General features: G+C 41.3%; 1 protein-coding gene across 1 annotated transcript; it reads left to right on the forward strand.

The window, feature by feature from the left end:
* Positions 1–621: 621 nt before the first annotated feature.
* IFNGR1 (interferon gamma receptor 1) lies at positions 622–26,925 on the forward strand. Its single transcript, XM_082307938.1, has 7 exons — positions 622–768; positions 11,569–11,683; positions 12,097–12,269; positions 13,843–14,003; positions 14,739–14,916; positions 15,977–16,095; positions 21,183–26,925. Exons 1-7 carry the CDS (start codon positions 681–683, stop codon positions 21,684–21,686), a joined length of 1,338 nt encoding a protein of 445 aa, XP_082164064.1. The 5' UTR covers positions 622–680; the 3' UTR covers positions 21,687–26,925.
* The last annotated feature ends 144 nt before the right edge of the window (positions 26,926–27,069 follow it).

The raw sequence follows: 27,069 nt of genomic DNA on the forward strand, positions 1-27,069 counted from the left end.
CGGCCTCGAGGCTGAGTGGTTAAGGTGCAGAATTATCTGGCACTGGGACACGGGGTGGGAGACGTAGAAAGAGGAGGGTGGAAGGAGCTGCCATCTCCATCTTGCTTGGCAGCACTTCATGTAATTTTTTGAAGTGCATATAAATTTCGGTTATTTGCACGAACAAATAATTAAACCTCTCAGCATCAATTAGGATTCCTCCACGTGTATGAATTCAAAGTACTGTTTCTGAAGAAGGCCAGCGGATGAAGGCTTTGTGCTGTGTAAGAACGGGGCAGAGCGCAGCAGTCCCGACACGGGGAGGAGAGGACGCTTTCTCGGCGGCTGGGGCTGGCAGGTGTGACACAGCACCGCCACTTCCACACACGACGGGCAAAGCCAGGGCACCGCGGCGGCTGACATCGCCGCCAGGCCGCAGCCCACCCGGCCTCCGCGGCCCCGCGGCTCCGGCCTCCTCCCCCGCCCGGGCGCCGCTCCCGCCGCCCGCCGCGCCCCTCAGCCCGCCCCGGCCCGGCCCGGGGAGGCGGCCGCTGCCCGGCAGTGACACCGCGCGCCTCCGCCCGCCCCTTCCCGGCCCCGCCGGCGGGGAGCGCAGCGCGCAGGCGCCGGGGCCGAGGCGAGGCGAGCGGAGCGGCGGCGGGGGAGCGCGTCCCGTTCCCCTCCGCCGGCCGCCGGGCGCCATGCGGCTGCCGCTGGCCCTCCTGGCGCTCGCGGCGCTGCTGGCCCCCCGCCGGGGCGCGGCCTCCCGCCGGCAGCAGCCGCCCGCAGGTAACGGGCCGGGCCGGGAGGACGGGGCGGGCCGGGGACGGGCCGGGCGCGGTACGGGCAGGCCGGTCGGCAGCACGGGCCCGCAGTCGTTCGTGACCGAGGGCCGCGGTGGGGCCCGCGTCCCTGCCGCCGCCCTCCGCGGGAGCGGGGAGCCGGAGGGGAAGCGGCGAGGCCCGCCTGGGCCGCGGGAGAGCGGGCGGCCGGGCGGCGGCGAGGGGAGGGCGTCTCGCTTGGCTCCGCTTCCCCACCGCCGCCCCCCGGGGCCGTGCCGCGTTGTCCCGCCCTGGTGACCCGGTACCGGTTGAGCTCCCGCTGGGGTGGGGGGAAGCTTTGCCGTGGAAGCGATCGGTGGCATGCAAATCAGTTCTGGTAACGCCGCGCCGTCGGTGCGGTTTGAAACCTGTCTCTTCTGCCTAGTTACTCTTGCAGGCGTGACCCCTGACGTCATTGCACCTGTAATAAGTGGTTACAGCCCTTCACGGCAAGGTGTCCGATACCAGCCGTTATGTCAGGCGTCTGTGCGTTTTGTCACGTAAAGCGAGAGCAGGGCGTGCGTACCACAGGCCTGCGCCGCTGTGCTTTGTGAGGGTGCATGCCCAAAAAAGCGGGGAAACTGGGAATTTCACAGCAAAGATGGGGAGTGCAAGACCGGGGAGCCCAAGCAAGGCATGGGGATCATGGCCGTGACCACAGGTGTGGGGCACGTTTTGGCCAAGCGCCGATGGGGAGGAGGGGTGGCCTGCCAGCAAAGAACAGAGTTTTGTCTCTGTTTGGGCAGAGTTGTTGCGAGTAAATTATGAGAGAAATACTCACTCTGGCTTACAAGTTTCACTTCAAAGTGGAACAGCTCATTAAAACCAGAGATTGCTGTTTAATAGCTCAGGTCAAAAGAGAACGCGCATTTAGTTTTTAACAATATTGAGAGCTGTATGCGGGGTGTTGCATGTTGTGCCCTTCGTGAAAGGGTTTGAAATAGGAAGCATGTCCGCACATGAGATAACACGGCAGCACTCTTCCGAACTTTACCCACAAAGCAAGATCCATTCACCTAAAGTGCTGCTTGCAGTAGGTCGCAGAAACGCTGAGTATGTGCCCAGGCTCCTTGGATTCTGCAAATGTGTAACGCAGATTCACTGGGACTTCGCGTAGTTTAGATCCGTGCCCCGGTGGAGGGGCTGAACTCGGTTGCCCCTGGGGATGGGCCACACCGTATGGGACTTTAGAAGGCTGCTTAGGTTTACCAGCTGTGGACTAGGAGCAGTAAAAACGGTAATCTGCCTGCTGACTTGTCCCTTGGTAATTTACATCTTGAGTATCCAGTTTGTTTGACTTGGTGGCTGATCATTAACCAGTAAACCTTGCAGGGAAACTCCTTTTTTTCCCCCGAATTTTAGCAGTAAGGAGGCTTGATACGTTAAATACTGTCTCTCGAAATCTGACTTCACCTCTTTCAAGGCCATGCTTTTATTGCTAATAGAATATGCTACTTTTATGTCGCATTAAGCAACTTTAAAGTAAAAACACAATACCAGTAAATCACTTGTTATAAAACAAACCTGCCATAATCCAGCCTAGTCCAGCACAACAGTTGCCTCGGTGTAGGACTACAGAACAACACTATAGTGTAGTTGATGTATGGCAAGCTGCCTAGAAACAAAAGGCTCATTTTTCTGCATGTGAGTGCAGCAAACCCTCAGATGAAAGAAGTAGAATATACTTCTGAGTTAAGTTTTGAAAACACAAGCAGAGTTTTCCTGGTGACTAGCACTCAGGTTGGCCACAGCCCCTACAACCATACTCTTCAGAGACTTCATCATTTAAGCAAAAACTTAGGTTTTTAGTGAACAAAAACATGAAGGGAATTCTAATAGATAGTGCTGTGTATTAGCTGAATGAAAATGCTGGTTGTATCTGTAATGACGAACTAATACCATGTCGTTACTTCATTATTACATTGATGCAAGCAGACGTGCTGGCTTACAGTGGAAGGATGAAAGTAGAAGGGGAATTCTGAAGCATGTTTATGATGCTTTCTTTTACAATGATACAGTGATTTTTTTTTTTAAAGTCTTAGTAGGGCTTTCAGTGTGCCAGTAGTGTAATACATATCTCAAGGCTGAGTGTGAAACGAGGAAATGCCCAGTCATCTTCTGTTGTAGGACACAATTTTCCTTAGAAAAGCCAGGCAACCTAACAGCAGTTGTCTGAATAGCCGAATACTGCCTGCCTTTCCTACAGCTGGGTGCTTAACATGTCTGCATAGATAGGCCTGTGACTCATCAGTGGAGCTGGGCACTTCTGATGGGAACTCTCAGTCTGCATTTAAGTATCCTGGAAGAGGAGGTCCCTGGTCAAGGTCGTAGTAGTAGGAGGAGAAGATCTGGAGACCGCGATAGCAGTTCAGGTGCTTCTTGCACGTTGAAAGGCAGACTTCCAAGGCAATGCGTGTTCTTCATTTTTGCAGCTGACTTCCTGTGGTGTGTGATGATCTTGGTGGTCTTGTTCTTTATGGTTCAGGTTATTAGTGGTCATAGCAGTTCCTCTGTCCAGCTGCAAACAAAAACAAATGAGATGAAAGTGCTGTATTTAGATCTCATCTATTATAATGACTTCTCAGCTATAACAAAAGGGAAGAATAGTCATAAAATAGATAAAACAATATTTCGCTTCTACTATTACAGCAGCTTTTAAAATGTCCATCTTGTGCAACTTACTGTGGGTTTTTTAAGATGGCGATCTATATCTGTCTCTCCTCTCAGTACAGCATACCACCTCGTGGAGATTTTTATCATAACCAACGATTTTAAAAGCTCCATGGAACAGTGTGAAAGCTCTGAGCCCTGAGGAGATAAAAACCTGTTGTAAACAGAAGCTGTAAAAATGCACCAAATACTGTGTGTAATGTTTATTCCTGATTCCTGTGAAATCATTTAAGTTCATTTCACTAAATATTTAAAAAATTAAGAGCTTTAAATTTTACCCCTAGTCTTTGTACTCCCTTCATTTGTAAATTGAACGTGGTTTCCTTTTTGTATTTAAGATCTTTTGAGAACTTCTGATAGAACCTTCTGCACAGAATTGCTGTTACATGCACTAATTTAAGCTTGTTTTTAATAACTTTGTTCAGGAAGTACCATCAAGGTATAGGAGTGGCATTACAAGAGAAGCCTATGTGCAGGGTTTCTTTTGGAAAGGATAAAAGAAAGGGGGTGAAGGCAAGCACATTCAAACCTCTCCACATATGCTGTGTGGCTGCTGCCACTTAGAAGAAGGCCGGGCAGGTACCAGGAACAAAATTCTTCAGCGCCTTGCTGCTTGGTGTTTTCCAGTCTGTCAGGCTCCCCGCCGAAGCCAGTCTACAGGCAGTCTCCCCTCCAGCAGCCTGACAAGAGCAGGAACTCTGTTTTTCAGAGCAGGCGCTGTTTATCTTTAGCGCCTGGCCTGCCAGAAGTGCATAGTAGAGAGGGATGTCTGCTAACCAGGTGTGCTGCCCCCAAGGGGAATGCGGCAGTGGACAGAGCCCGCTCTCTGACAGTTATTTCTCATTTGTCCCCGTGGCATGTGCCTGGTGCTCTTGCAGCCTGTGCCGAGCACCATCCTCTGCCTGCTGAAATTCTGTCCTGCGGTTCTGGGCAGTGCTCCTAGCTCTCTTCTAGCCCCCAGATGGCTGTACTTCGCTTTAGTAGAGGCCAATTTTGTTTGATTCGGAAGGGATTGAAGTGAGGCTCTAAATCATCGAAGAGGTCCGTTGTGTAAGGAAATACAGCTTTCAGAAACAGGCTGAATTATTTTTACATGCTATTTTTCACACTTAGCGTAGACTTGCTACTCTGAATCCATTTTCCAGGGTATAGGCTCCCTTTATGTCACCTTTTGGTTTTTTTTTCCATTGTCTATTGCTGCAGCGTCCTGCAGAAGCATTCTTGGGTAGTGCAGATTTATCTGATCTTGTTTCCCTTGTCTTCTCCTTCAGTGGTGGTGAGCGCTAAGGAGAATCACTTTTTTACATTTGTGAAGTCACCAAAGCTGCTACCCTTTCTGCATGCAGTTAAAGTGGGTATACGAGCTCAGATGGAGCACAGGGCTGGCGTTAGGAAGGTACACCATTTTCCCAGTCAGGGGCCCAGAAGGGAGTGATTTGTTAGCATGGCTAAACATGGCTTTTAACAGGGTAAATGATGAGTTACCCACTTGGCATGAATCTGCAGCAAAGTTCAAACTGTTGTCCCTCTTGGCCTATGGAAATGGCTTAAAACTGTTTTCCTATGATGTATCACTTGGATATTATAAGGATTTGTTTGTTTTTCATTGGAATCCAAAAAAGGAGCAGACTTTCAAAAGATGTTTTTACTTGGTTTTTCACAGTTTGTCTTTTTAAGCTTTCCATTTGTGTATTTCGGTGTATTCTGTATTTCAGTGCCTAAACGATGGTTAATAGGCACATGCAACTTGCATGAACTCTGTGGTTCTTTAAGTTTCTGTTGGCTCAGACAGCTGAACTGTAGAGTACATGATGGACTCATCAGGCACTGGTCTGTTATATGCATTGTTGCACTTTCAGTTAAATTCTGCTTCCGTGAACAGTGGTGACAAATGCCTCTGTAATACAGTAATGCCTCACGGCCTCCGCCAGAATGAGGGAAAGAACTTTGGTATTGCACAAGAGATAAACATCAGTTTAAAGGCTGTCTCATTTTTACGTCTCTGAAATGTCCCATTCTCCAGTTCACTGATTTAATTTTTGCTGTTGGGCAATGCATTGCTGAGGCTCGATGAACGGGTGGGACATTTATAGATATAAAAAAAATACTAAGTCCTTCTGTATATGCTTTAAAAATAGATTTTATTTAATATATGGCTGCTTCAAACTTGTATTTCATGAGTACTTTCCGTAGGTAGTATTGTTCAGGAGCATTTGTATAGTGAACAAGACAGTCTAGTTTCAAGCCAGTATAGAAATCTTTCTCAGTTTGCATGTGTCTGACCCTGCTGAGATTTGTGAAAGATGTGCAGTGTGGTGGTTTTGACTTGGGGAAGTGAATGTACGAAACAAGACAAGTTACACTTGTAGATGCAAGCAAGCATTTTCTGGTTTGATGGATGCTTTTGAAGCAGAACTCTATCATATATTGTGTGCAACTAGTGGATTAATGCTGAGTTACCTTCCTTAGTCTTAGAAGATGCAACTAGGTACACTTTTTCCTGTTACTTTGAAAAAACAAAAAAACCCCCCTTATTTCTTAGTAGCCTGAAACCAAGCAGCAGATATTCTCAGTAAAACAAAAGTCTTTCAGTGGCATTTGGTTTTTAATTTCCTCCCACATGTATTTCCTTCCTGTCCACTATGCAAGTTTGCTGAAGATGTAAATGTCTCCAAAACTTAAATACATTAGTTAAGATAATTGCACCTTGAGAAGACATTTGATTGTCTATATACACACACACACAGCCCCCCCCACCCCCCAGGAGTCACACCTGCTGAGGTCTTTGCCACCAATATGGCAGTAATAGTTAGTCTGGGCTGTTGTATATGAACAAATAAATATTCACATTTCTCTGAGTTATGTATGTTGGTTGTAAACTGATGCAGGTGTGAGTTTGCTGAGATAAACTGTGCAGTTGCATTCCCATGTCTGTTCTCTATTAAATGCTCAACTTCTAGGTCACCCTGTGATCGTGTTTGTGTTTGCTTTCAGCTGTCCCTTAATCCTACCTTTGCTTTCCAGCATTCCAGTTCTTTATCATCAAAATCCAGGCATGCTTAGTTTCTTTTAGTACTCTTAAAAAAATGTAAATCAGACTGGCCTACCTTTGCCTTTTATTCTCTGGACATAGAGCTGCTGTCTGAAGTTCATTTTATGTTGTTCCACAATGCACATACACAATTCAATTTCTGTATTTCTGTGAAAAATATTTTCTTGCTAATGTCTCTGTTGCCTTTCTGTCAGCCAGTATTGCTGTCTTACAAGGCAAGGTGAACAGAGCTAACTGCGGATGGAAATCACTGCCTTTGAACCGGAGGCAAACTAAAACTTGAGTGTCCTGTATCATGCATCATGACATGAATTGCTGATCAATTTTCTTCTCACTTTTTCCACAATTTGTTTCTCACTGTTTCAATTTGCAGCTTGAGTGTTGCTGCATTTATGCTTGTTATAAATTAGAAGGAGTTTTATGTTTAAAGATTACCATTGTGGCACTAGCCACTATCATCTTCCTCCTGTGCCTGTTGAACAACATAGAACAGGGTGTAAAATGTTTAAAAAAAAAAAAAAATGCTTCATTATGGGCTAAGTAAAACAGTATTCACATAAAGTATTATGGCATTTTAATTGGTGATATGCAGAAATATTATCTATGAAGATTAGACACCAGCACTTTGAAAATCGGCAATGTTCTTCATGGTCTCTGGTCTTGATGCTGGGGTGTCCCAAGACTGTCTCTGCACTGGCTGGAGGAGAAACGATTAGAAGTCAGAGAGACAGCCTGAGTAAAGGGGCTGTGAGCTGGACAATGAAGACCATTTGATTGGTTGGGCAGGGGCATGCAGGGGAGATAACAAACCTGAAGAAAGGGACTAGGATTGTCTGACCAGGGTGTTAAAAGTAGACTTTCCATGGGTGATCACAAGCTGATCCATTTTCCGTGCCTGTTTTGAGGTCCTTTGGTTTGGCAGTGCTGAGCTTCTGCATCTTAAGCTGCTGTCACTTACGCTAAGTTTCTGTGTATTATTGCTAAATGACCTGAAGAGTAAGATCCTCAGTCACTCAAATTGGTTAGGCAAGGTTTGCAAGTAGAGATAGTCTTCCATGGAAATAACCAGTGTAATTAGGGAAAGGAGATGAGCTTTCAGGCTTTCTTTGGCTTTAAAGTAGAACCAGCAAACCTCAAAAATAAATACAAGCTGAGAACAATTTACATTTGACTTTACTACATATCCATTAGATCACTTGAGAGACAAGATGGCTGGTCCCTGTAGAGAATAAGGGAAGTGGTAGAAGGAGTAATAAGGTGTCATCCCTTAGAAAAAGAGGGAGATAATTCTCGGCCTGTGAAACATGGAGAGGTTAATGAGGTTAGAGGAGGTGTGCTATAAGTCTGTTTCTGTACTGGCTTTTGTTTGTAAGTAGAGTTACGACTTTTAGCTTCTCAGCTCATGCTGAAAGGTGTCCTTTAGGTCTGTCTTGAGGATATGGAGTGAAAGGTCAGAGAGGGAGGTAGTGCTTCACTATCACTGAAAGGAAAGTTGTTAAAAGTGAGGGTGAAAAGGATGAGCTGATGGTATGTGTAAACTCATTCCTGTAAGGGATCAAGGTCAACTTGTAATGCCATCAGAGATCTTGGCATGTTAGTGGTGACGTTCCTGGCGGCTGGTAAGGTGGTTTATATGGTGATATAGATTGTGATGAAAGTTGTGTTTTCATGAGGAAAGCTTGTTTTCCGCTACTTCCTTTGCAGTCTCAGAGCTGAAGCATGTTAAAAATCATCTCTGGATGGAAGAGTGGAGAATTAGGTTGAGTAGTCTTTCACGGAGCTGTGGAGGAGTGACTTGGTAGGTTCTTTTTAGTTCTAGTTGGTTGCTCAGCATTCACAAGTACTTCAGAGTATTACATTCCTGTGCCACTCCTCTCCCAATTTATACTTGTGCCGAGTGTTACTCTGTCCCAGGTGTAGAATCTGGCATTTGGACTTGTTAAATTTTGTCCCATTAATCATTGCCCAGTGCTCCAATCTATCTAGATCCCTCTGTAAGGCCTCTTGTCCCTCAAGAGAGTCAACAGCACCTCCCAGTTTGGTATCATCAGCAAATTTGCTAATGGCGCATTCAACTCCTGCATCCAGATCGTTGATAAATATATTGAACAGAACAGGCCCTAGAACTGAGCCCTGAGGAACACCACTGGTGACCCGTCACCACCCAGATGTAGCTCCATTCACTGCAACCCTTCGAGTGCTGCCATTCAGCCAGTTCTTCACCCAGAGCACCAGGTACCTGCTTATCTCACAGTTGATATGCTTATCTCCAGAAGAATGCTATGAGGGACAGTATCAAAAGCCTTACTAAAATCCAGAAAAACTACATCCACTGCCTTCCCTTCATCCACTAGGTGGGGTGACCTTATCGTAGAAGGATATTCAATTAAACAGGACTTTCCCTTTGTGAACCCATGTTGACAGTGCCTGATGATTGCATTATTCTTTAAATGCCTTTCAATAGCACCCAGTATGATCTTCTGTATACTTTTTCCAGGTACTGAGGTTAGACTAACAGGTCTGTAGTTCCCTGGGTTTTCCCTCACACCCTTCTTCTGAATTGAAATAGTGTTGGCTAGCTTCCAGTCAGCAGGGACCTCCCCAGACCTTTGGTAGATGATCGAGAGGGGCCCTACTGTAACATCCGCTAGCTGCTTCAGTGCTCTGGGTAAATCCCTTCAGGCCCTGTGGACTTGTGAACATGCAGCTGATACAGCTGGCCCCTTACAATTTCAGTGCCCACAAATGGTAAGTCACTGTTCCTGCACTCAGGGTCCTCTGACTCAGAGGACTGGGCATCCCAAGGTCTATCAATATTATTAAAGACTGAGGGAAAAAAACAAACGAACAAACAAAAAAACAAACAAAAAAAACCCAACCCAAACTAACAACCCATTGAATGCCTCTGCTTTTTCTTAATCCCTGTTAGTCAGATGACCATCTTCAACAAGTATTGGTCCAGGATTTTCCTTAGACCTCCACTTGCTATTAACGTGCTTAAAAAAGTCCTTCTTGTTACCTGAAACAATGCTGGCCAGTTTCAACTCTAGTTCGGCTTTGGCCTTTCAAGTCTTCTCCCTGCAAACCGTGACTCTGTAAGCTTCCTGTGAAGCCTGACCTTGCTTCCAGAGATCATACAGTGTCTGTTTTCCTCGTGAGCTCCGCGAGGAGTTAGTTCCCTGTTCGGCCAAGCTGGTCTTCTGCCCCACTTGCTTGACTTACAACACCATGGGATTGCTTGCTCCTGTGCTTTTAAAAGGTGGTTATTAAAAGCTGACCAGTACTCATGGACCCCTAAGCCCTCAAAAGCAGATTCCCAGGGTACTCTGCTAAGTAGCTCCCCGAGTAGCTTAAAGTTTGCTCTCTTGAAATCTAGGGTAGCAACTCTGTCTATGTACAAAATAAAACAAAAATGTGGGGATGGGAGGAAGAATGAAGGAGGAGTAAGTGAAGTGGTGTGTAATTGCATAACTAAAAGCCATGTAGCTTCTACTGATAGTTCAAATATGTTCTGGGATTTCATTTTCAACTCTTTTGTTAAGCATAGTTTTACTTGTATGGTAGTATACAAAAGTAAAAATTTTTAAGACTCACTACACTGTGCCTTAAAACTAAAAATGAAGCAACATTTGTGTAGTTTGACACCTCTTCTGTCAATTTATCACCTTTTTTTTCTTGTGGTTGAGAATTTGATGATTGTGTTCCTTTTTTCCAATAACTGCAGTACCCCTTTTGTACATATTAAAACATAACTAAACCACAGCACCAGTTGCAGAGTGATGTAGGTTATGTGTATCAAATCTTTGTGGTTAATAGCATACCTCAGCCTCTCTGTATTACTTTCTGTAAAGTGTTATCTTTGTGGTCTTGTTCTCAAGATGTGAAAATTGTTTACTTTCCCTCAACATATTGCAGAGTGAAGCTGGAGCACTTGCTTTGTGAACAAGCAGCAGGCTAGAGCAGGTCGAATATGAGTTACCTGTCAACATTTCACAAAAGCTGTATTAGAATATTAAGGGTGCCAAACCAGACATTGAGAAGCTAAGAAGTAACAATTACAATCAGTTGGGTGACCTTCATTTTTTCTCCTTCTGAATGCCATGCAACAACCTTCAGTAGTTACAGGATCGTGTGATTTTCCTTCCCCTGCAACTGCTCCCCCAATATCCTTGTCGCTGTTGGTGCTTAGAAAAGCAGCTTGCTGTAGGAGGAAACTGTCAACACTGCTTTTTATTTTTGTATCGCTTACTACCTTACCTCTGATGTTGCTAACTAAATGTACTTCAAATGCTTTCCTGTATGTGAAACTACATGACAGCTTCAGTGTTCAAATTCCTTACAAATGTTAGTAGTCTACTGTTATCCTCACAGCTTTCTAAAAATACTACTGGAGTGGTAAAAATGGCATTGTCAGAAATTCAGATTGAGTCCAGGCTTTCCCCAGCAGGCCTGTTGTCTTCTGGCAAGGCTGAGTCAGGATTCGGTAGGACTCAGTCAGCAGGATTCAGTAGGACTCAGCAGGATTCAGTAGGACTCCCCTGCAGCATAGACCCTGATACTGCAGCTTTGGTATCCTCTCTTCCCCCTGCTCCTCTCACCCTGCCTCCTGATTCTGTTTCGGAAGAGCAAGAGAAATCTACAGGAGCTGGGCTAATCTTCTCTAACTTCAGTAAATTCATACTATCCGTCTTGCTGGTATAGCTGTATAATACCAACATAGGGGTATAATCATCACAGTTTATGAACCTGATACGGGCTGATGGACTTGCTTTCAATGGGTATGGGTTATCTGAGGTTCTGGGTTGCCAACAGGAAGAAAGCTGTCTCCGTAGGAGAGAAGAATTATAAATCAACTTGCAGGGCTTATATGTGTTTGTACTGGTGACAAACTAGTCCATTTGGGGGGAAGTATGTGCGACTTTTATGCCTATTTTTTCCAGTCACTTCTAGCATGTTGCCTTTTCCAAATAATTTAGAAGTGTACTTGACTGTTCTTACGTTTGACTAGATCTGTTTATCAAAGTGCAATTGTTCTGTTTCTTCTAGTGCCTTCACCAACGCAGATTGTAGTAACATCCGAAAATTTCAAAACTGTCTTGCATTGGCAGTACCCACCTATGTCTGAAACTCCCCATTTTGTTGTGGAAATCAAACCTTACAAGTAAGTTCTTATTCTTTTGTCATTTCCTGTACCTGATATTCTCTAGCAGCATCTAAAAGCAATCGGTCCATGGTAAATTCTTTTGTTTCTATGTGGTGAAGTTGTGTAGGGTAAAGGTTGCCTAAGTGTAAATTAAGGCAAAATTTGTCAAATAACAGGATGGTTGAGTTTGGCAGGGACCTCTGAAGGTCATCTGGTCCAACCTCCCTGCTCAAGCAGGATCATCTAGAGCTGTTTGCCCAGGACCATGTCCAGATGGCTTTTGAATATCTCTAGGGATGGAGCCTCCACAACGTCCCTGGGCAACCTGTGCCAGTGCTCCGTCACCCTCACAGATGTTTTGTCACAGGCAGTGTATTGTACAGTATTGTGCAATTGCAATTGTATTAACTATTACTTGATCTGTTTTACAGTCTAGGTTACTATAAGATCGTCTCAACTTGTGTGAACATTTCAGCTCATTTTTGCGATCTCTCAGGGGAAATACATGAGCTTTTTACCTCTCACTGGCTTCGAGTTAAAGCTGTCATTGGGTCACAACAGTCTGAGTATGTTGAGACAGATGAGTTTATTTTGCAAAAGCATGGTAAGTTCCATCATAAACTAAACCCTGTAATTTTTTCCCAAAATTTAAAAAGTCAGTAATTATCCTTTTCACTGTATTACTGTCTCATTTGGGAATATCATAAGTCAGGAGTCCGGGATGAAATAAAGCATGATGGTTGTTCAGTAGGAATCTCTGTAGTTCTGCCTCCGTAGGACCTTGTTAGCCTTGTCACTGTGGTATCTGAATACTTTTTCAAAACTTCTAAAGGCAAGAAAGTGATGCTGATGGTGCCCTCTATGCGTCCTTCCCACATTCTTGCCTGGTGTCCCAGACACCAGTTTAGGGTAGGAAACTGCCACTGGAAGCTGTGGACCTTTAGGCATCACTGAAGTAGCATTCAGGTGGTTGGTGATAACCTTGCTTGACACTATAATCCCATGTGCTGACAACTTTGGGTGTCTAGATGCTGTCTAGAAGCTATGGGAGTCTACTGTAGCTGGATAACTAAGTTACTCATTATTCATGTAAATCCTTTGGGCTGCTTTGGGAGAAATCACAATTTTTCACATCGATACTGTAAAAGTAAATTGTGTGTCTAGACTCCAGGCCAACCTGTCCAAAACAGTGGGGCAGGCCCCAGCATTGCGTGGGCAGGACACAAGAGAGTGAGGAAAGACTGAGAGACTTCGTCTTGTACTTGCTCCATTCTCAACGTATAGCTTTCAGGCAGGACATTGTCCGTGAGATTCTCCCTGACTTGGGCTGTGCTGTAGATAGAGATGGATTTCTGCATTGCTGGAGCTGAAGAAGTGGAGTCCCTCTTTGTTTTCCGCTATGATTCCCTCCTCACCCAATACTCCCATGACTTGGAATCAGTGGTTGGTTTCTAGTGTTTGACAAAGGGACAAAAGTCATGGTAATAATGCTGAGTTTGGCAGTTTGCAGAAAATTGATAGCCATGTATGGAGGAGAGAGACAAAATCATTTTCCCATTGAACAAGAAACTCGTATGTTCAGTCAGATCATTAGACACCAAAAATTCATGTAGGCCATTGCCAAGGGAAATCGGGCTTCCTATATATACTGTTGCTCAAGATGATACTTGTTTAGATTTTCAGGTAGCCTGTGTTTCAGTACAGTATTGTTTTTAGCTGAGTGTGATTTATGGTGGGATATAGTCAAAAGTATTTCGTGTTCTGTTCTCACTCACGTGTATATGTTTAATTGCTTTGTTTTTTCTGTTGTTAGTGAGCTGAATTTTTATGGCCTTATGCGTGTAGGAAAGTTGGATTGCTTAACAGTGAAATTCTGCACGGAAAATCTCTGTTTCCATTTTAGAAGCAGATTCATGAATGTATCCAAATGCCTCCATTACTTCTAAGTGTCACAGCTGTGTGATAAATGATTTCATCATTGAAATTGATGAAATAAATGATTTTTGAATAAATAAATGAAATGAATAAATAAATCATTTCATCATTTCAGTGATTTCATCATTGAAACAAACATGTAATTCTTATCAAATCTCTGATTAATTTTGGAAAGCTAACTATAAGTAGCATATTTTATGTTGAAAGCTTTGGCCTAATAGCAAAGGTGCAATGTGTTGCAGGAAAAATAGGACCACCAAAACTGAATCTCTCAAGGCATGGTGATAAAATCACAGTTGATATTTACCATCCTGCATTCCCATCTGTGAAGCTGCTTCCTTGGATTGGAGACATTTATTCAGAGATCAGCTATTTGGTGACTTTTTGGGATAGTAAAAATCAGGTAAGTTCCAAAATGAAAACTTCAAATTAAAAGTACTTGTTTACTTTAAACACATAAAAAAGGGGTTCACTCCTATGACACACAGAGCCAGCAGATATCAAGAATACAGTTGAACGTAACATAGGACCACTGAAGCCCTAAAAGGTCAAGCATGTCACAACGAGATATGTGACTGAAAGGTCTGGATTTTAGTTGTCCAAATGGACGTCTTATAACAAAAATGAGATTATTGCATTAGCTGTACACAAGATAGAGTTACTTGATCCCATGCTATTGTTTCTGCATACATGCTGAAACATTGGTAACTTTACTTGTGCCCCTTTCACTTGGCTAGATAGACTTTTCATTTAAGGAGATTACTTTTCAAGATACTGATACCACTTTATTTAGCAATCATGGAGGGTGAACTTGAAGAAAATGATAGTAGGTATGTTTATTTACAGTTACCTTTTCATATGCATCCAGGAACAAGTTTTATAAGTGAATTAGAAATGCGAATTTAGACTATGAACAGCACAAATTTTAGCTGAAAGCACCATGGTCTGATCAAATATAACATCTTAAGGTAGTGCATAAGCTGATAGCCGAAGCTCACACAGCTTTTGCAAGGCATATAGATGATGTAGGAGCCACATCTAGTAGTGTTTTAACATTTTTGGAAGTGTTGGAAGGTACTGTAACATTTGTACTGTTGTACTGAGTCAAATGATATAATGTGACTTTCATTTTTTGCAGAGTGAAGAAGTGTTCTCTGACGAAAACTGTACGCTGTATAAATGTAGCCTCAACATCCCAGTTCCCGCTGAAGTTTCCAAATACTGTGTTTCAGCAAAGGGAAGTTTATATGACAATCTGATGATTGGCACCCCGTCAGAAGAAAGCTGCATTCATTTTCCTCTCAAGCAGGCATTGAGTAAGCGGATTCTAAAACTTTAGTAAGAACATACTCAGTCTGACCAGAGATCTGTTCTAGCTAAGTATTTGAGCTCTGATACAGCCATGGGATGGCTTGGATGCCTATGGGAGAATATAAAAAAGGGAAAGCATGGTCATTCTTTTCCAAATGCACTTTTCCAGTTCTAAAGACATTTAAAGATGATGATTTTTTTTTTTGGGTGCTTTTCATGCTTCGTTGGTATTACAAAACCTGTTTCCATTGCACCTGGTCATTGGTGTAATTAACAAATGACGAATGGATCATTCACTGAGTTACGTGAATTTCAGAAGCATTGTCTCTTTCTTCTAACAAATGGCTTTTTGCTCAGTCTCATCGCTGAGGAAAAGGTGTATAGACTTTCTTGAGTCTGAAGTAACTATAAACTTGTGGTCATAAAATTGAGGTATTGGCATCTTTTTCTTAATTAAAGAGAACAAAGACAGCTAGTGACCCAACTTCATATCTCTGATAGCCTCTTACAAACTTTTTAATGTTACTTCATTATGGCCCAAACCTTCACTAGAGAAAAGAGATAAAACTGATAGAAGCAGTTGTGTTCTTTCTTTTACGCACCAGAGCAGCGGTATGATTGAGGGGGAGGACAGTAAGGAGAGTCAGGCTAGTGGAATCTTACTAGCAATAGTTAATAAATCTATGTTTTGGAAGATATGACAATTTTATTGTACATAGACTGTGTAATTATTATGTCAGTTAATATGCTATCACATGGAAAACATACTGTTCATCCCCATCTGTCATCTCTAAGGAACAAAAACTTAGTTATAAAATTCCTTTACCTCTATAAAAACATTACTGTGTTTATATAAATTGAAAATCTTCTGTCATTCTAATTTTTATTTACTTGATATAATGCTTTATAAATTAAGTTTTCTTGAGCGAAAAAAAGGTGATAAATTGACAAATTCACACGACAGCTAAGTATTCTGAGCTATTACAGTTGCTGAAGTTATTCTACGTGATACAACAGTGGCTTATTTTTCTAAACTTCTTAACAGATTTTGCTCTAACTTCTTAGGCACACAAGATCTTACCATCATTCTGTGTGGTGTTATTCTGAGTGTGAGTCTAATTTTGACAGTATGTTGTGGCTGCAAGAAACTAAGGAAGACGAACATAAAGCTGCCTAAGTCTTTGGTAAGTTCAGACTTCTCATCTGCATCAGATTTTTAATATCCAGCTAGGTAACTTTTATAACTATAACATCTTTATGCCTGTCTCTTTTTTTTTTTTTTTTTTTTTTTTTTTTTTTACCATGGTTTTGCAGATGTTTAGGATTTATACCAGTCTAATAGTCTGACAGCCTCTGCAACTAGATGCCTTGTATTTGTGTAACGGCTAGACTTCAGCCTCTTTAACTGAAGTAGCAGTCCTTGGTCTAGTTTGAGAACTTAGTTCTTAAAAACTCAATGTGTGTGTACATAGACAGGTTTGTACTCATTCTAGTAGCAGAGACACAGAACCACAGAATCACTGAGGTTAGAGGAGACTTTTTGACATCGTCTAGTCCAACCCTTTTGCTCAAGCAGGGTCAGTGAGAGCAGGTTGCCCAGTTGGGTTTTAAATAACTCCAAGGAAGGAGACTGAGACAAGTTTCCCAGGGAAGTGGTCATGACCCCGAGCCTGTCAATGTTCAAGAAGCATTTGGACCATGCTCTTAGATGTATGGTTTAACTTCTAGGTAGCCCTGAGTGGAGTCAGGAGTTGGACTCTCTGATCCTCGTGGGTCCTTTCCAACTCAGGGTATTCTGTGATTCTGTCTATTTCCATTGAAGTCTCTAGTGACAAATATAAATTGCAGAGCTCATAAGGATAGTTTCAATACAGGCGATATGAATAATCTGGGACTGTAAAATAAATAACTTATGATCATTTAAAGTAATGAATAAATAATGTAAACAATTAATATGAATAATAAGTTTAATAATATGATGTTCTCTCTGTAGACTTCTTGGTGCTGAGAGCCTGTCACTGACCTTTGAATGTGTACTAGACACTTCTTTCCATACAGGTTATGACCATTGTGCTTTACCTCAGCTTGTCTGAAAATGAAACATCTAGGGAGCTTTTCCATCTGTTAAAAGGCTAGGCAAGGTGTCCTACCTTAGGACTGCTGCCTTCCAGTGATCTGCTTCCTGGTGGCTTTAAGCGGATGCTAAAACATCATTTGAGTGACTTTCCACAAGTTGGAATTCTCCAACAGAAGGAAAAATAAGAAAGAGTACCTATCAAGCTGCTGCCTTTGCCGAGAGTCTCATATACGCAAAGAAAATAAAAAATGCATTGCCATTTAGATCTCAGGAACTCTTATATTGTCTTTTCTATGCTGTTTGTGACTCCCAAGAATAACGTTTCAGTCATGTACAGGTCCTACTTCTGCAGTGCAACTGTCTTTCAGTATGGGCATTGAATGATTACCTTCACTAGAGAAAATGTTCGTTTAAATGTTTTTAAACATTCTTATTCATAGTAGGATCCTAGCAGGAATATGCGTCTAATGAAATGGGACAGATTCCTTTGCAAGACTTCATCATGCTAGTTTTCTACTGGATCACAAGAATCTGATGTTTCAGCGGTCCAGCTGTAGTTAGAGCCATTCACTTTCTTTCATTTATCTCACAAAAAGTATTTCAAGGGGCCATCTCCTTCCACCTAACATCTTCAGTCATTCCAGTTTGTCCTGTGTGTGATTTGTTCTGTACTAGATTTTTGTTGTAAGATTTGTGATAAGGGCTTATCCACTTTAAAAGGAGCCTGGCCTTAATTTACTGATATCCTGTGAGCATCTCCCTCTGCTTTAACTTCACTGTCCTTTTTTTCCCCCCCCCCCCAGTGCCTCTTATCTTTAAATGGTGGCAATTATTTTAGTGGGTAGAAAACACCCACTCTATAAGAGCAAAACTCATTGAAAAGCGTCAACTTTCATTTTTAGCTCATACTTAAGTCAACTTTTGTGCTATCTGCTAGTGCTTTTTCTGAGCCTGACAGGAATGACAAGGCTGTGTTCTCTCACTGTATTTGTAGAACACTTACAGATATTCACAAAGCATTTAAGAATTTTCTTTGTGACTCTGGCTTTTTTGGTTATACAACATATATTTTTGACTTGGAGAAATTGTAATTGTTCCTGAAGATTTTCACTGGTATTTGTCACAAATAACTGTCATCTTCCAAGAAAGAAGCTGCTTCATGAGCTGTTGTGAAGATTTTTTTTCCTGTGAGCGTCTATAGGGCAGTAACATATTTTCCTACTTATATATTTACCTAGCATTAATTTGTTGTGGAACCATGCAAAGGCCATGCAGATTTTGTCAAGGTCCTAATAAGATTTGAAATGGACTTCTTAAACTCTCCTCCAGAAAATGTGCCCCTGAAAATTACTGGGAATTCATAGGTGGGCAAGCCCTGAGAAAAGAAAGTTAAAAAAGAAACTGTTGATTACCTTAACTGTTATGGATTCCTTGGGATATGTTATTTGTATGTATCCTTGCCCCTGGCTTCCACCGGTGTATCTCCCCAGTCTGTTGAGACAGTGAAAGACCTGAAAGCTCAGGTGCTGTCACTGGAGACGGGAAGATATCTGAGCACCTGCACCTGCCAGGAAATACCGCTGACATCCAGCTTAAGCTCACTGGCTGTCAGTTTGCTAGTATTAAATAATGTGCACGAAAGAAAAATGTTAACTTACCTACTGTAAACACTTTTCTTCAAATAGCAACCATATCGTAATTACCCTTGTTACTTGAGATGCTTTGAATGGCATTCCAGTTAGTCTAGTAAGCTGTGATTCTTCTCTTTGAAGCTAGAAATAACTGCATGAATTACTAAATTGTCTTGTAGTCATGACTCAGTGACTCTTAAATAACCTTGGGTACCAGGAAACCCACAAGAGTTCTTTTTCTTCTGGTGGCTTCCTTCTTTCATGAATGGGAGTGTCTTTGCACCATCTTGCTTTGGTCAAAAAGTCACCAAGTGAAAAACGGGTTTCCTTTTTGAGAACAAAAGTCTTGGATGGAGTTGTGTAGATAGTACTTATTTTATCCTTGGGACCTATCTCTAAGCATTGCTAGCTGGCACTGTGAAATGCAGAACCTGTGTAGAGTACAATGCATTCCCTTAACACATTTTAGGACTGTGATTTTTAGAGCCATGTGAAAATCCTACAAGGACAGAAACAAGAACTCGTTGGGTTTTGGTTTTAACTTTAGTATAGCGTGTACTGGTGTGGGGAGAGATGGGAAGTTGGAAATGGATCTTTTAGCCATAGTTTCTATAGCATTTTATTTTAATTCACATTCCTTGAGTATTCTAGCTTACACAGAGAATTATCTTCTCTTGGCACTTACTGTGTGACGATTGGAGTCAGATTTTTGCTACCCCCAAAAAAACTACAGATGCTGGTCCCTTCAAGGTCAGTGTAGCATAAGTATCCGATATTTTTTCATGTATCTGTATAAACAGATTTTTGAAAGGTACATTAATCCAGCTGTTCATAACATTTTCAGTATCTACACATTATTGATTGTATTCTGGTTTCTGCAACTATCTTTTCAGCATCTGCTTCTTATGAACATACTCATGGAAATTACTCTGAATGTTCTTTGTATAGTATTCTGACTGTTTCCACATAACAGAAAATGAACATCCAGAGAGAATGGTGGCTGAATGGCAGCTAGGTTGTAGTGTGGTGTATTCTCAGGGTCAGGAGCCACTTTAATGCTCTTTTTACTAGTTTTCCAGTGGCAGTCCTTGATTCCCAAGGGAATCACCTCACCTTAGTGGTGCTAACACAGCTGTTTGTAAAACTCACTTAGATTACAAATAACTGCTCTCCAGGGATTGTTTGTTTGCTTTGTGGTGCTGTTTTGGTGGGGTTTGGGTTGTTTTGTTTTTTGTTTTTTGTTTTTTTTTTTAAACTCCAATAGTTTAGTTGATCCAGCACAAATCACAGTACCATCAACAGGCATCAGGGCAACCGAGGGGAAAGGTATGGGGCTGAAGCGAGAGATGAAGGCAAGTTCTAATGAAGTCAGCACACTGTGAAGGTACGAACGTACAGATACAGCCTCACAACCTTCTGATCAAGGAAGATTCTTGAAAAGCACAGGCAGATTTGATCGTCTGGTTTTGATGGCTCTCTCAGTTCTTACACTAACACAGACTGGGAGGTTCTTTGTGGCTATTTGTAACTTTTCTTAAACAACATTATTTTTCTCCCCCTTTTGTCCTCCTACCTACATCCCTTTCTTCCAAACTTGGCCTCAACCTGTATTTTTAGTCAGATTATTTTTTTACAAAGTATCTCAAAAAACAGTGATTGTGTACGTTTTATTAAGAAATTAGCTTACCTGTTGTACTTAATAGTCTGTGGTACAAATACGTAGTGAATGATGAAATTTTGAAAAGGAGACTATTCTCCCTGTGCTTTCTGTTAGCTTTAGGTAACACCATCATACAGCTGAAAATTTACCCTGCTTTGTTTTTCATATCTATTCTTGAAAACACCTTTAAAAAAATCAGAAGAATCTAAGCAGCTTGCAGGCATGTCATAATCATTTAAAACAAGCTGGAGCCTGGCCACTGAAGGAATTAATATGTTCTTCCTGTGGAGGGGTTTCAAAGTGAAACATTAAAGTTTGTCACAGCATTGAGGGAGTGCTTAGTGGCAGACAAGAAATAACTAGGAAGACTTCAGCATAGATGTGACTACTGGGTATGCATAAAGGTTCTCATGCCATTTTAAAGATCTCTTTCCAAAGTTCGCTTTCCTCCCATTTGAGACAGTTGCCACAAGATATTACAGTCATTGCAAATTACACTCAGTAGCTATAGAGTATGAAAGGTTTCCCCAGGTAGTTGAGAAGGATTACAGCTTTTTCTTCCTCCGCTGTTTTCCTCTACATTGCAAACTTCGAATGACTTAAAATACAGTGGGTGACATGAAATGGATTTGGTCCTTGCAAATGTGTTTGCACATAGAAAGCATTTTGAGAGCTTGCATAAAAGTGTTAATGAAGCAGTTGAAGTCATAGATATAGGCTAATGACCTTGCCAGATTCTAATTTTGCTAATTTCTGTTGGGATTGGTTGTAATGACATTAAATTTGTATTATGAACTTGTATCTTTTTTTTTTTTAATGTCTAAACCTTGACAGAAGATAAAGCCAATAAATTAGTAGATAATGTGGAACTAAGATTTTTTTTTTCCCCCCCCCCCGTTTAAGGTCAGTGTGATAAGAAACCTGAACACAGACAGCATTCTAGAATCAAGATCGGAGGCAAGATATGTATCTGTAATAACCATCACACCAAGCCAGTCAGAGTTATCAGCAGATGATGAAGTAACCTCGCTGGAGGTAGAGCCAAAAGAAGAAACTGTTAGTCCTGAGAATTCCAGTGAAGGAGCATCTTCTGTTCCTTCCCCAGAGGCACCAGCCAAAACAGAAGAGGTGTCTGTGCAGGAAAGCACAGAGGAGGTATCTTCCGATGGTGAACAAAGTCGCAAAGTAAAAGAGAGTTATTTCATTTCTGACAGTAGCCAAATTGATGTATGCAGTAACTCTTCAGGTCCAGAGGTTTCTGCCACAGAAATACAACAAACAGTCATTCCAAGCAACTGTGTCAAGTTTTCTGGCTATGACAAGCCTCACGTGCCATTAGATATGTTGATAGATGTTGGTGAAGAACAGCCTGTGATGGCTTACAGGCTGACTAACCAGGATAGCTGAAGTGTTTAACCAGAACTCAAGAAGAACAGCATTATTGAAGATTATGGAAAGTCTGGGTAATATTATGAACATCTATAAGTTGTACTTGTTCTGGTCCAGCCAGAGTAACCACTACACAACTTATTACAGTGGAATGCTGAAATGGGACTGGAAGGTAGTGCCTCAATAAGAAGTGGAGGGAAATGCCATAATAACGACTTTTAGAAGTGTTTGTGTATATGACATAACTCACTATTTCCTATTTGAAATAGCACTCTTCTTTTAACAGTACTCTGTCGAGAACAGACTTCATGAAGGAGTATAAAACAGCAGCTGTATCATTATTCCCTTCTGCTTCAAATCCTTTTCAAAATCAATTTGATGAACATAAAGCTTAAGAAGTCCTTCACTTGGTTATGATAGAGACGTGCAAGAAATATTTGAGAGGTTTTGCCTTTATTGGAGGTATTCTCTTGCTTGTCTTTTTCTCTTGAAGAGTACTTTTGGATTAAACAAAATGCTACTATTTCTTTGAAATAAGAATATGCCTATAACTTTTTCCTGTATATCTTAAGAATTTAAATAGCTGGTTCTTGGCCATGGAATCACAGTCTTTTCTGCAACTAGAAGCATGTACTTCCAGGACCATTACTTTGTACGTTTCAGTGAGTAAATGATAGACTTTTTCCTTTGTAACATAAGTCCTGGAACTCAAAAAGCTATTTTTAAAAGTGCTCTTATTTGTATATAGCTGCATCTGTTTGGATCACCTAGATACATAATGTAACCATGTCACATTCTGGGTAACTCCTGTATTAGCATGCTGGCTGATCATCATTGGAAAAAAAAAAAGTGTGTAATGGGTGGTTGCACAAATTCTTTAGAAAATCTTGTCAAAATTCAAAAGCCTGCTTTCTTCCAGAGCATTTTTATCGTAATTCTTAGAACAACATGATTTTTTTTTTAAATAGAAATCAACAGGACTTCTTCCACACGTTTTCTAGCAGGTTGAAAATGACTGCCATTTTTCTCTTTTTTATGACATAGCTCAGGAACTACACCAAATTACCTCCCTTTAAACATACATCTCAAGACAATAGAAAAGTAGTGTGGTAAGTTGTAGTTTGTAAGTTATTGTCATCTGACAGCACTCTGTAGCAGTTTTGAAAATTGAAGGATGAGGATTTTATTTTTTTTATATTTAAAAACGTTTACGTCTAATGCCTGCAATCCAATTATTTCCCTGTAGTCAAGATTTGATGGGTATTTTCTGTTTGTTGGAAACATTTACAATAGTTCTTAATAAACCTTAGTTCAGAAAAGATGTTTTACAGACATAAGGTGGTGCATTTATACAAAACTATGTCTTTGTTTTAAAAGCTATTTTTGTAAGATTATTGAAAATGTTTGCATGTTATAGCAGGTTGTTTTAAAGGAAAACCAGTGTCATAGTACTTCTGTCCTTAAGTTTCTCAGTGGCACGAGTGGTCCTAAGATAAAGTTAGTTTATAGAGCAATTTCTGGACTGCTTCCATTCCTGCAGATATAAACATTAACCACAGTGGTACATACTAAATTCCCAAAGATTTAAAGGCAATAGCCATTTTTCCCTTCTGTACTCCTGGGAGGATAACAGATCTGTTAGCAGTGTTTTGATAATTTTAAGAAAAGCCAAATCAAACAGTTGAATTTTGTAGTTACGGTGTAATGGAAAGCCCAACTAGAAGGATGTGTTAGCTGGCTTTGATTTGTTTCTGCATTATGTTCAAATGTAGTGACACCCCCTAAAAACTTCTAATGTCATGTTCTGGCTTGAGTTCCTAGAAGGCAATGCTGGTGACTTATTGCTTAGGATCCACTAGTGTGTAGATATCTCCATTGCAGAAGTGCAGAAAATAACTCTCTTGGTGTTACAAGAAGGGTTTGAAAATCAGAATTAACTTGCACTTGAAACTTCAACTAAACTGACTTTTCAGTTAATAATATGGTTCACCACTGAAGTGTGCTTTTAGCAGTCTGTCTGCTGAGGAGATGAGCAGCTGCATCTTGTGCAGAGCTTGAAGTTGACATAATTTCTTTCAGGTTTGGTAGGTTTGTTGATAAATCTGAACTGCAATAAATACCTTGGGACTTTATAAATGTCAAGTAAGTGTTTAAGTTAAACTTGGCACAGAAGGGAGAAATAGGGCATTAGAAACTGTGAGGTTTGCTTGATTTGGGGGAAGAAGTTTCTGATCAGACAGTTTGCTGAGTAACTATCTTCTTTGCTACTGCTCAGAGTATTTCATCTTCTTGCAATTGCTAGCTTGTTTTCCTTCTGTCAGTTTTATCCCCCAAAATGTTGCTATTCCCCAAGAAGATCAAGAATTAGCCATAGTAGTCATTCCATTCGGTGTGTCTGCCTCAGAACTATTCTGTCAGAAGGGTGTAATTTCTTGGAAATGTTAGATTTATATTCTTAACAGTGGATGTTGAAACCCTGGTGCTGTTAGGAAAATGAACAACGAAGACTCAGCCTCATAAATTGTGTGAACATAAGAGATCATTAAGTATTTTCTGTTCTGGAAGGTTTTCCTTTGCTGCCACTCTGGAAGAGGAAGGATATTTTTTGCCTGTGTGAGGGCAGATAGATGCATTTTTAAAACCAAGTGACTGTCTCAGATTCTTTTCTCCTCCCCCTGAAATACTACAACATTGTACGTTGTCCTGAATCTTTCAAGTCACGTGGAGTCCTATGTGAGTAAAAGGGACCAGCCAGGTGCTAGGATATAATTAAGGACAAGGATGTTAAGATTGATCAGAAATGACACAGAAATGTATTGTGAGCATATGGGAAAAATTTGGCATGGCAGGTAGCTGCATATAATGGAAAGGCACTGTTATTCTGTACGCTGAAAATCAAGCACAGGAGTGAGTGCTTTGTGCTATACAACATACATGTATATATGCATGCAACAGACCTCTTCTTGTAACTATCACAAGGTTAAATGTCTTTTTAATGAAAATTTAAAATGTATTTTTGTTAAATGTATTTTTTAATGAAAATTTCTGAACTGTAATTACAAAAGCCACTGAGTTATCACCCTCCCTTGCAGGTGTGTCTTCTGTGTGCTGTGTACTTAACAAGCAGCCAGTAGCACAGGGGTAGTTTAGATGTTCAAATTGCTCAGGCCAACTTGCAGGTTTTATAATTGTTAAATACACGTTTAAGGGTGTGTAAAGCACCGGATTCTTTTATTAGCTGTGACTAGCTGAAAGCGTGAGGCCACAGTGAGACAAGAATGTGTTCCCTGGGTCAATAAGCTCTGTTTCCAGCAGTAATTGTATTAAGAGAGAGTCTAAAAACCGGGCAAGTGCATGATGGTATTTCTGCTAGGATACAGTCCAGCAGCCTGCAGCGTGAGGACTTCTTGGGACAGGGAACATGGAAATGCCTTACCAGCTACAGCTAGCTAGCTTTTCTTTTGCAGTTCTGTAGTACCGAATGTCTGAGCCATGTGGTTTGGAAGCTGTCAGGTAGTATTTTCTATGCATTTTTACTTAAATACTAAATGAGTTTAATAAATTAATATTCTTGTGATGAAGTAGTTTGCTTAAGCTTCTGGATATTCATGCATAGCACCTTGACATAGGATATCAGTGCCTAACATTTACAAGTTCAAAATCATTTAATATTCATGCCTTTTACAGACATATGAGCTACCCAGTATGACACACGTAGAAGGTTTCACCACTTCAAGCTGTTTCAGGTGATTTTTACTCTTGTCATGGCTGCTCAGCATTCCTTCCTTCCTGTCTCCTAAAGATGATTTGGGAGAGGATGGAATGTAAGACTCCAAAACGTTATATCCTGTGGAAGAGAAATTGCATCACGAAACTTTGGCCTAATACCTGACAACATTTCTAAGAACTTCTTTAGTTCTCATTTTTGCTTGGACGTGGAAACTTTTTATTATCAGATCTGCAGTTAACAACGAAGTACTGTGGTAATACTGCGTGCTGGCACAGAAGCATGAAACGTTCTGCTTTTATGCTTTTTCCACATAAATCAATAATGTAGTTTTAAAAAATCATTCTTGTGCTGGTTTTGGCTGGGATAGAGTTAATTTTCTTTGTAGTAGCTAGTATGGGGCTATATTTTGGATAGCAAGTAGGCTGGGGGGCACAAGAAGCTGGGAGGAGACACAGGTGGGACAGCTGACCCCGACGGACCAAAGGGATGTCCCATACCGTATGACGTCATGCTCAGCATAGAAAGGTGGAGGAAGTGGGGGGATGTTTGGAGTGATGGCGTTTGTCTTCCCAAGTAACCATTATGCATGATGGAGCCCTGCTTTCCTGGGGATGGCTGAACACCTGCCTGCCCATGGGAAGCAGGCAGTGAATTCCTTGTTTTGCTTTGCTTGCATGCGTGGCTTTTGCTTTACCTATTAAACTGTCTTTATCTCAGCCCATGAGTTTCCTCACTTTTACTGTTCCAATTCTCTCCCCCATCCCAGCAGGGGGGAGTGAGCGAGCGGCTGTGTGGTGCTGAGTTGCCGGCTGGGGTTAAACCATGACACTTGTCAAATCTACTGACATCTGTGCAAACAAGACCCGTAGTGGCCCGGTTGCTTAGAACAGACATGCATATTTGTATGTAGTCCTTCACTAGTTAAGATTGCAGGAAAAGAAACTTGCATGAGAAGAGTGGTTTTTCTCAAGGCTAGAAGTAACCAGTTGCTCTGAAGTGGTGCCATGTAAACAGTAAATTAGTAAATAAGAGCTGTTGTACTTGGTTCAAATTAATAGTTTCAGCATGTCTTAAAAAAAAAAAAACCAAAACCAAACACAAATAACCTTTCATCTTATAAACTAAGTGACCTGCATAGATTTCTTTAGTGTGGTTTTTAAAAAATCAGTCGTTTAACTATGAAGCCTTTGTTTATTAATACACTTTCTGTATTCTCTAAATGGATGCAATCATTGGGCCTGGTGGGACCTCCAGGGGTCTATGGCTCATTCTTCTCCCCAGAACTTCATCGTTCTTCCTACACATTTATCTAAAGACTCCATGACCCCATCAGGCAATTCATTTTAGGAGTTCTTTACCCTAGAAAATGTTTTCTAATGTCTAGTATAAGTCTTCCTGACTTTAGAAACTTCATTATCCGCAGTGGTCCTGCTGAACATATTTTGGTTCTTGTCTGAACTTTGTAACGACTACTTGTAAATACTGTAAATTTCAATTTTTTTACATTGAATAAAAAAAAAATCTAAGATGATGTGTGCGCTTGCCTTTTTCTTACTGTTAGCTTTTGTACTGAAGACTAAATCTGCTTTTGAAGCTTGCTCAGTTCATGTTACATATGTAGTATATGCTTGAGCATTATTGGAACTTAATAGCGCTGTGGGAGGTATGTGT

Source organism: Platalea leucorodia (assembly GCF_965183815.1).
Source record: "Platalea leucorodia genome assembly, chromosome: 3".
NCBI classification, from domain to species: Eukaryota; Metazoa; Chordata; class Aves; order Pelecaniformes; family Threskiornithidae; genus Platalea; species Platalea leucorodia.

Excerpts from the sequence above, each read along its gene's own strand:
- IFNGR1 (XM_082307938.1), top strand. The coding sequence starts at position 681 with ATGCGGCTGCCGCTGGCCCTCCTGGCGCTCGCGGCGCTGCTGGCCCCC. Across the intron at positions 769-11,568 it reads CCGGCAGCAGCCGCCCGCAG|TGCCTTCACCAACGCAGATT; the intron begins GTAACGGGCCGG and ends TGTTTCTTCTAG. Across the intron at positions 14,917-15,976 it reads TCCTCTCAAGCAGGCATTGA|GCACACAAGATCTTACCATC; the intron begins GTAAGCGGATTC and ends CTAACTTCTTAG.